This window comes from Salmo trutta, chromosome 17, assembly GCF_901001165.1.
Source record: "Salmo trutta chromosome 17, fSalTru1.1, whole genome shotgun sequence".
NCBI lineage: Eukaryota > Metazoa > Chordata > Actinopteri > Salmoniformes > Salmonidae > Salmo > Salmo trutta.
Genome location: NC_042973.1, coordinates 52,737,989 through 52,747,883, shown reverse-complemented (window position 1 = coordinate 52,747,883; position 9,895 = coordinate 52,737,989). Strand labels below are relative to the sequence as shown.

Below are 9,895 nucleotides of genomic sequence, written 5' to 3'. Positions count from 1 at the left end.
GTTTTTTTATTTATACATTTGCAAACATTTATATAAAACCTGTTTTTGCTTTGTCATTATGGGGTATTGTGTATAGATTGAGTTTTTTTAGTGTTTTTTTTTTTTATTATCCAGATTGAATAACACATTGTGGAAAAAGTCAAGGGGTCTGAATACTTTCCGAATGCACTGTATGTGTTAATACGTTTTATTGGCACTGACACATTATATGGATTATAATTTATTTTTCTAATCATTTACTGTACAAAATATACCTCCAGGTCTGAAAATGACCACGCCTACTGTATATTCAAAACAACAAAGTCAAAGGGAAACAAATGCAAAGCAGCAAACTGAGAACTATAAAATAGAGGCTCATAACTCATATACATACAATAGCATTTGCTATGAAGCATAGGTAAAGTAAGCTTAAACAATCGTGTTCAGGATAAAGCAACATTCATATGCCCTATTGCAGTCATATAGGAATTAGGGACTGAAGTTTAGTAAGTTTAGCAGCATAAAGATGCATTATATAGTTCTACCATAAAGATGCATTAAACGTTGGTTATTAAATTGTTGCATCTGAGCTCTTAGAGTGTGCGGCTTTCCTTTATTTTCTAGTGTTCTACTCCGCTAGCCAGCACCTCGCCTTTATAGGTGTGCGTTTCTTTTTTCTAGATTGCATTATAAGTTCTACCTTGCCTGTCAAGATGTAGGACCTTGAATGAGAACTAACTCTTGTCTACTATTAGATGTCCCACAACAAAAATTAAGATACATTTGTATCTGTAACATAGGCAAATATACAACTCAAGGAAATGCAGGATCAGTATTGCTTTTGGTGGGTTGTTTATTTTAGCGATAGCATACTGGCAACTAAGACAAAAAACAACCTCAATATGCATCCAGTGACTACTCAACCAAACATAGGTATTGAAAACAATTATCAATATAAATTCACCATGAATAGACATTTACATATAGGTTAATTTGTCTATCAAATATACACTGCTCTTTCAAAATAGATCGACTTTCTACAAAGCTATTACAAATGGAGAAATATATCTCTCCCATTACTCTATACCACTTCTGACTATTTACATCAAATACAAAGTAGAACAGGAACATCATATTAAACATAAATGAACTATAACGTTTCTCTTAGACTGTATGTAGCATGCGTTTTTTAATTCGAAAGTAGCTATACTTTTACTGTGCCACAAAATTTCCCAGGTGTTATCAGAGAATTTGAAACATTTAAAATGCTGCCTTGGATTTGAATGTGACAAATAGGACAGTTCAATCTAGACATATTTTGAATTAGCAAAGAAAATGAACGTAATTGACATAACAATCCAATTTCAAGAATGGTTTCTGCAATCAAACTGGTTTAGCTGCCACTTGGTCTACCAACCTTCTGCCACCACCACTCATGCTTATTGTCATGTTATGACCAGATATGGTAGAAAGTAAATGTACTATCTCTGGTATGACCACAAGAGCATTAAACTATGGTATGCTGACTGTCAACATTCTCATGCTGTGTACCTGGAACTAGAACAAACTGAACAATTCATTTTAATGACATCTCAGTCTCAGCTACATGTGCAAACACCAAGCCAAGACACTAAAGTCTGTTGTCCTTCTCATAAAAACACCTGTAGGTTCCTTTTTATATACATTTTAACGAGAGTAGTAATACTGAATAATAATAGTATTTTGAGTAATAAAAGAGAGAGGATATAGGGAAAACTCAATTATGATTAGTGCGTACAGGTGTTTTCTAAATTATTCTCAAGTTCAAAGTTAAATACCCACTGTCCTTTGTCTGAATAGCTGCTACTGTATGTTCAAATAAGTAGATAACATTATCAATACATTACAAATAGGTAATTTAACACTGTGTTACTGCACAAAACATTTCAGATTTCAAGGGGAACTGGTGAAGACATCAAAGACGTGTCAGAGACACCTCCAAATGTGACCCTACTTGGCATGTGAGCGGACTTGTTTAATCTAGCATATACATTTTTTTGGGGGGGTGGCTGATTCCACTGTCACAATATGACAGTGCTGTCAGTAGCCATGCAGGCTTTACCGGCGACAGACCTGGGTTCAAATACTATTTTTGAAACCTTTCAAATACTTTGAGTGTTTTCTCTAGCCTGCCTGGAGTGCCAGATGGGTGTGGTTTGCAATTTTGGGACTATTGTATTGGTGCATTCAACAAACAAGCTCAATCAAGCACGGATGAGGTATTTGAACTGATTTGAGATTTTTAACCCAAGTCTGTTTGACAGTGTCCTGGGCTAAGTTAAATTCAATTTTTTTAAAAAGTGACTGTGACTGTGGACAAACATAGCTAGGACACTCCTATGTGGGTGAGGTGGTGGTTAAAAATAGGCTTGAAACACCAGGCTAGGGTTGACAGGTGCTTTAGAAGAGCTGAGCTGATCTCACATACTCTTCTCTCTTTAATGAGGAAACCATAACAAATAGGTATTTACAACTTGGACACAAAGATTGAACATCCTCATCCTCACTAAAGATTGGACGAGTGGAATGATCTTTGTATTTTGAAGTAAATGTACATGTACAGTGCCGTGAAAAAGTATTTGAAAAAATAACTGACCCCTTACACTCAATAACTGGTTGTGCCACCTTTAGCTGCAGTGACTACAACCAAACACTACCTGTAGTTGTTGATCAGTCTCTCAGTTCACTGTGAAAGAATCTTGTCCCACACTTCCATGCAGAACTGCTTTAACTCAGCGACATTTGTGGAATGGCCTAACAACTACAGGAAACGTTTGGGTGGAGTCATTGCAGCTAAAGGTGGCACAACCAGTTATTGAGCGTAAGGGGGCAACTACTTTTTCACCCAGGGATATTGGGTGTTGCATAACTTTGTTTATGAAATAAGTATGTAATTGTTGCGTTATTTGTTCACTCAGGTTATCTTTATCTAATGTTAGGTTTTGGTTGATAACATTCAGTATCAAAAATATGCTAAAGTAGAGAATCAGAAAGGGGCAAAAACTTTTTCACAACAGTGTATATTGATGAGAACATATTTGATAGTGAATGTGTTATAAATTAGTTATTGCCTTTAGGGGAAAGTATCTGTCACTCTAGACTTGATCTTCATGACTAATTTCACTTTAATTTAGAGAAATCCCTATGGTTTTAGCTATTCACAAGACACAAGCTGTTCAAAATACATAATTATTTTATGTATTTGACATATTCCTTTAAATCAGAGGTGTCAAACTCATTCCACGGAGTACAGATTGTCTTTGTTTTTTGGGGGGGTTTTCCTTTCAATTAAGGCCTAGACAACCAAGGAGAGTTTCTTACGAATTAGTACAAGGGCGAAAACCTGCAGACACTTGGTCCTCTGTGGAATGAGTTTGACAGGTGCTTTAAATAATTCATTAGACATAGATATAATTATATTTTAAGAACATTTTTGTTAGTACTTAGTTACAATATCATGAGTTAAGAGCTTTATTCAGCAATTGTGCGAGATGCAGAGGTTGCTATTGTTGAAGAGAACTAATCACAAAGACAAATCAATAGAGAACTCAACATTGATATTAGCATAATAAATACATGTAGAAAGATACAAGGTGAGTGTTCTATAAGAATAATACTAGACATTCGAACTCAGGAGGACTAATCCAGTCCCATTGTCAAGACCTGGAGTTGAGATAAAAGCAAATCAACAGAGAGACAGGAAAGGAATAGGATACCACAGGAGTAGACAGATTTAGGCTCAACAGGTACTCTCCCATTGAAACTATATATTCACACTCTCTTCTTAGCTTCATGAAGACACTCTCTTAAGTCTTGACATGTGTTCCCCAGAACAGGAGAGAAAATGAATCCATCTGTTTTCATCTGAAAAGCTGTGGCAGCACATCACTTTATCTACCAATTTCAGAACATTCCTTTCACAATCCTGTGGTTTTCTGAATAGTTGCCATCTAAATATATTTTGCTGCTTCCAAGCTATGAATTAGAGGAATGGTGTCTGATCTGTTGTTGGTGCCCTGGTAGGGTCCCAGATAGATGTGATAGGAGGGTAGAATGGAAGGTAGCGGTCGATAAGCAGACATCACTGTCTTTGTCCGTATACAGTTGTTGTCATTCTGCTTATCAGGTCAAGGCTCTCAACAAGCTAACCATGATCAGAAGCACAGCTGTTGTTGCGGTGACTGTCAGAATAGGGTTCCATTCTATATCACTCCCCTGAGGATGCAGAGACAAAGGTTAGGGGTGGCTTTTAGAGACCTATGCACACTTAGTAAGGCATACAATAAATAGAAATAAACATGCACACACAAACACATTTACGCCAAACGTACACTGAAAACTGTCACCAAATATTTAAATCACAAATATGTACATATTCGGCATAAAATAATTTGCTGAAGTTACAACAAAAATGATCTCAAATATAACAGTGATGTCATACATGAAAGCACTGTGTGAAACCACCTACCGTCCCATGTCTGTCACTCAAAAATACTTGGTATGTTTTATGCATGTGCATCTTACGATAAATGTGACTTTCTAATTGCCACCCTCTAGCTAGCAATTACTTTGTTTGGTACCATACTGTATGTGCCGTAGCCAACTTCTCTCTGCCTTACATGACAATGAATGAAGAGACTTAGCTAAAGCACAAACTGACTGGCACGAGACTAGTAATTATCCACATTTATAAACTGGGTGGTTTGAGCCCTGAATGCTGATTTGCTGACACCCGTGGTATATCAGACTGTATACCACGGGTATGACAAAACGTTTATTTTGACTGCTCTATTTACGTTGGTAACCAGTTTATAATAGCAATAACGTACCTCAGGGGTTTGTGGTATATGGCCAATATACCACGACTAAGGGTTGTATCCAGGCACTCCGCGTTGTGTCGTGCGTAAGGAGAGCCCTTAACCGTGTTATATTCCTGTTATTTCTTAAACACAGAGTATCAACGATATATCTCAACTCCTATGTCAACTCTGAACACCTGATCAAACCAAAACTACACAAGAGCAGTAGTAACCAAAATAAAATCTCTGAGAGTCTTAGTGGTCCTTCAAGATGGATTTGAACCAGCATCTGCCTTACTTTACTTGGATGGAAACACTAGGTTCTAACTGTAACTGTAAATCGCCATGCTTTTGGGTTCATATTATTACATCAGTGACTGGGTAGAAACATTTTCAGAATGCTGATTCATGATGGCCTGTAATGCTTGTTGCTCAAGTGGTTTGCAGGTCATTTCTATTTTTCTAATGGTTGTGAACTCTTTTGGATCTTATTTTTTTCAGTAGACTACAGATATCTGCCTGTCCGGTGCATACTGTCAGTGCAACAATGTATCAATTAATCTCCTGTCAAACTTTTCCCCACCAGTTGATTTAGCCTATGCTGTATTTACATTCAGCAACCAAAAGCAAGGTTGGTTCTCTCCTCAAATAGGCTAATAGTAACAAAACTTATTTAAAATAACTGCCCAAAAAGTTGTAGCCTACTTTTCCCTATGACTCAACAAAGCTTCGAGGAATTGCTAAAAGGTCAGCGGAGAGGCAAGCGGAAGTGCGTTATTGCGCAGGAGACAAGTGAAGATGAATAGGCTAAAGATGAAGGCTACCTATTGAAAAGCTCATTCTTAACCATCATTCGTAGGCTAAATATAAGGCCCAATAGGACTACGGTAGTGGATTTACCACCTGCGCTTTGCAAGAGAGAACAAATCTGTCGGTTTCTAGAGTTTACACACTCAAATTCAAATGTATTGTCAGCATTGACCACCACATGCTTAACTCAAATTGATAAATTATTCATCATTGTGTAGGTGACAGGTTGCTGGAATTTCTATTTTCCCAATGGTTGTGAATTTGATCAGCATCACACTGTTGTCTACTAGCCATAGGTCTACTCTTTCACCTTTAAACTCTCCCCATCAATATATGTTATACATTGTGTCTTTCCATTATCCTGCACATGCAAAACATCAGAAATAACTGTACTCGTAAGGTGTCAGATGTTGGGATGACAGGTGCTGTATGCAATGTGAACTTCGCAAGCCCTCAACTCACATAAAGCTTCCATTACATTTGATCAATTTGACAATTATCTTGCACAAGGCCTACAACAAAATCCAATGAAGGATGTTATTAGCCTAATGTTTTTAAGAGAGTTGCCTACCTAACTCCAGGCTGTATTTGAAAAACTGCTAAAAAGCCCTGCGTTTTGAACGTACAAACAAGAATACATAATTAATATAAGATATTCTGATGTGCAACCTAAACCGGTGAATTTCGTGAATATGGGATTGACAGTTAGGCTATTGTTGGTATATTTTACAACAGAATTGCAGATTATTTTTAATGGATATTAGTGTAGGCTAATTGATAAGACTAAAGCCTATTCTGACAGGACTATATTAGGCCATTAGTTACTCAATCAAGGGTAAGAGTAAGCCGGTATGGGCCAGTGTCCCAGCAAAATAAATAGTGGGGATATGAGTACCGGTAAAACGTGAGCCTATCACATCTAAAACAAAATGCCAAAACACTACAGGCTATTCCACCATTAACATTACTGCATGTCAGCCGCATGAAAAATTGGCGAATTGACTTGAAACCGGATGGTATACGCTTCAAATTGCGTTGTGGTTCGACGAGAACGGCCGAGACCAAGGCTCTTGCGGACAACAGTGGACGTATCAATTCAAGCTACAAGTGTAGGCCTAATAATAATCGCAGCATGTCATAATACACGTAGGTGTTTTGTAACAGATGTATCTTTCCGTTTATCAAATTGCGGGTGCACAGTGCACTGTCAGGGTTTGGATGCTGGAATTATTTTGCACGGGTAGCCTACAGGAGTGTCTTTTTTAAGTGATTGTTTGACAATCGCCGGTTGAAAACATCATGACTGATTGTGTTTATGCTGCATTAAAAGGCATAGGCAGCACACCCATAAAACTAGGAGAAGCTAAGCTTTCCCTAAAGTAAATTGAATTGCCAAAAGTACATAGCCTAATTAGCCTACTCCTGTCTATACATAAATACATTAAATTATTCAAAATAGGCTACTACACCAGAAAGCATGATTTGGCCCACAGAGGATCATTAGCTTCTTTTTTTTTTTTAAGCTGTGGATTGTTTTAAATTGCATAGCCTACAGTCGGAAGGGCCCGCAATTACCAAATAGATTATTGTTTAGTTATTGTTTAGTAACTGTAAGGATATATTGATTATTAAAACAAATACAATCACTGAAAAACTGGAAAGCAAATGGCTATTGCTGTAAAGAGATGACAATGAAAAGACTCCAATCTGTCTTTAATTATTAACATTCTCAACTTAATTGTGCAAACAGTAAGTGGCCTCTCATATTGGCACCAGCGGAGAACATTGGCCATAGATATCCCCCAGTGTGCATATTCACTGTCTTTATCATTGGATCAGTGCCACTTTTGTTTGTTTTTGGACATTCATTTCCTCCTCCGGGTTAGATTGATGTCATATCGTATTTGGGTCTCCCCTTTTCATAGTCCTATTATATTATACGACCCTGGGTTTATAAGCGCGGATATCGACAGTCGATAGCGCGCTGGACTTCGGGACAGAGGTTGAGGGTTCAAGACCTACTTCCCTGCCCGTTTCATTACATCGGTGTCAGAAGTGATCGGACCTTGCATCCACGAACGTGCGTGTGCTTGGCCGGTGAGCGCGCTCTTTGAAAGGAGGGAGTATACAGTCACACTGTATATAGACTTATTTTTCTACTGTATTATTGACTGTATGTTTGTTTATTCCATGTGTAACTCTGTGTTGTTGTATGTTGTCGAACTGCTTTGCTTTATCTTGGCCAGGTCGCAGTTGTAAATGAGAACTTGTTCTCAACTTGCCTACCTGGTAAATAAAGGTGAAATAAATAAAGTATTGTAACTATCCTGGGTTTATAAGCGCGGATATCGACTCATGCTTTTGGGGCACCCCCTGACAACGGCGAGTCGAGGAAATTTCTGGTTGCGACAACCAATCTTATCGACACAGAAGTAACGTAACGTTAGCTAGTTTAACATCCAATGACTTTGACCATCAAAATAGTCTGCCAACCCCACTATTTTCATACTAATCTGGAGCTATTATTTTCATTCATGATGATGTTTAGTTTATGGAGATAATAGATAAGTAAAACAAAGGAGCGTATTTTGATGGTGTTTAAATCTATTGATCTAATTCAATTAATAGTTCTACTTTTCAGCCCTTCCAGCCTGTATTTGAGAGGAACTAGGATTATCGGATGAAGCCCGATTCCTTTCTACTCTCAGATTGTCACGGTAAGGAAAATAAAGAATTAAAAACGATTCGAGGCTAAATACAGCAGCCGTGTAGGGGTTCGATACAGGGTCGGCATCGGCGAGTATGATCATTCTTGGTAGAAAATGCCCCACGAATTCGCTACACTCTTTAATTCCTGGTGTCGCAACCTCAACCGATGAGCTATACCCCGGGCACCCCCTGACAACCGTGAGTCGAGGACATTTCTGGTTGCGACAACCAATCATATCGCCGCCTGCAACCAAGAAGTAACCAAGAATGGTAATCGCCCACCAATCCGAGACGCCAGTCCAACCAAGACGTGACCAAGAGTTGGCTAGCTATATCCTTCGCGCAGTCGATAGCGCGCTGAACTTCGTGCCAGAAGGTTGAGGGTTCGAGGCCTGCCATTACAATATGGTTCAGACAACGTCATTTTTATTAATCTGTTTGTCAGTGTCAGCAGAGTAGGCTAGCCTACTCTAAAGTGTAGTAGAATTGCATGAAATGTGTTTAGAAAAGGTCAACAAGAAATGTATCTGATATGCATATAGCCTCGGCCTAGTACTCTACACCACTATGCTCTGTCTTTCTTTTGCGGCCAGTGATTGAGTTATATTATTAGCCTAAATTATGATTATCCAATCTAATCATCACATTAGGAATAGTAGGCTATGTCACATAAGTCTGCAAATGCGAGTATGCATGGAATGCTTTATTATAAAGGTGCATGTTTATGGGGAAAATGAGCTTCCCGACACGCCACCGATTTTAAAAGGTAGGTCTATTGCATGTTAAAAGTGATGTGACAAATCTTTAAGCTATTAGGCCCACAGAGATCACATCTGAAATGAATAGGGATTCTATATGTAATTATATGATTACACCTAGGCTATATATAAAAAAAAAAAAGATCTGCACACATTGGGTGTGGTAAGAAATTACATCTACTTTCCCCCCTTTACGTTATTATTACATCAGCTGGTGCGTTATTTCAGAGGACAATTTGCACAGGATAAATTTTTCCAAAATGCCCCCTGTAATTCTTATTTTATTACAGTTTTTATTTTCTATTGACTATTGACTCTTATGAAGGAAGTCTGGAGGTTTTTATTATAGGTGTGAAGATATGTCTATTCAATAATAGGCTTTACTGATAACTCGTGCATGGCTGTCAAATGTATAGGTGTCCCCATAATATTTAAAATGATAATTTTATTACATTTTTTATTTAACCTTTATTTATCTGTGATTATAATTATTATTTTAGCAACCACAGACATCCCTCCTAATGAAAATGCCCCCTATCCTGCTGATGTGAATTGCTGAACAGCACACTTGCACTTGATGTGCGTTTATGGATGAGAACGTAAACTTGCCATTTTCAAAGAGTTTAGCTCAATGGGAAACAGCGGATGTCCTGCTTTGCAATTTATTGCCTACATTTACAGCCAGGGCAGAGCCGGTGTTATGGGCGGGCCTTAGGGGTCAAATAAAATATTTAAATATTGATAATTTATTTGACTGAGACAGGCGCTGTCAGAAAGACCCATCATTGTTAGATAAAGCAT

At 38.0% G+C, this 9,895-nt stretch overlaps 1 protein-coding gene across 3 annotated transcripts in view; it reads right to left on the bottom strand.

Annotated features, from left to right (window-relative positions):
- Positions 1 to 814: 814 nt before the first annotated feature.
- Positions 815 to 9,895, bottom strand: part of LOC115152402 (coiled-coil domain-containing protein 136) — a 66,889-nt gene continuing 57,808 nt past the window's right edge. Inside the window, exon 12 of one of the 3 annotated variants that reach the window (XM_029697252.1) lies at positions 815 to 4,233. In XM_029697252.1, coding sequence (XP_029553112.1) covers positions 4,141 to 4,233 — 93 coding nt within the window. In that variant the 3' untranslated portion in view covers positions 815 to 4,140. The remainder of the gene's footprint in view (positions 4,234 to 9,895) is intronic. The other 2 variants (XM_029697251.1, XR_003867476.1) reach the window with 2 other exon arrangements.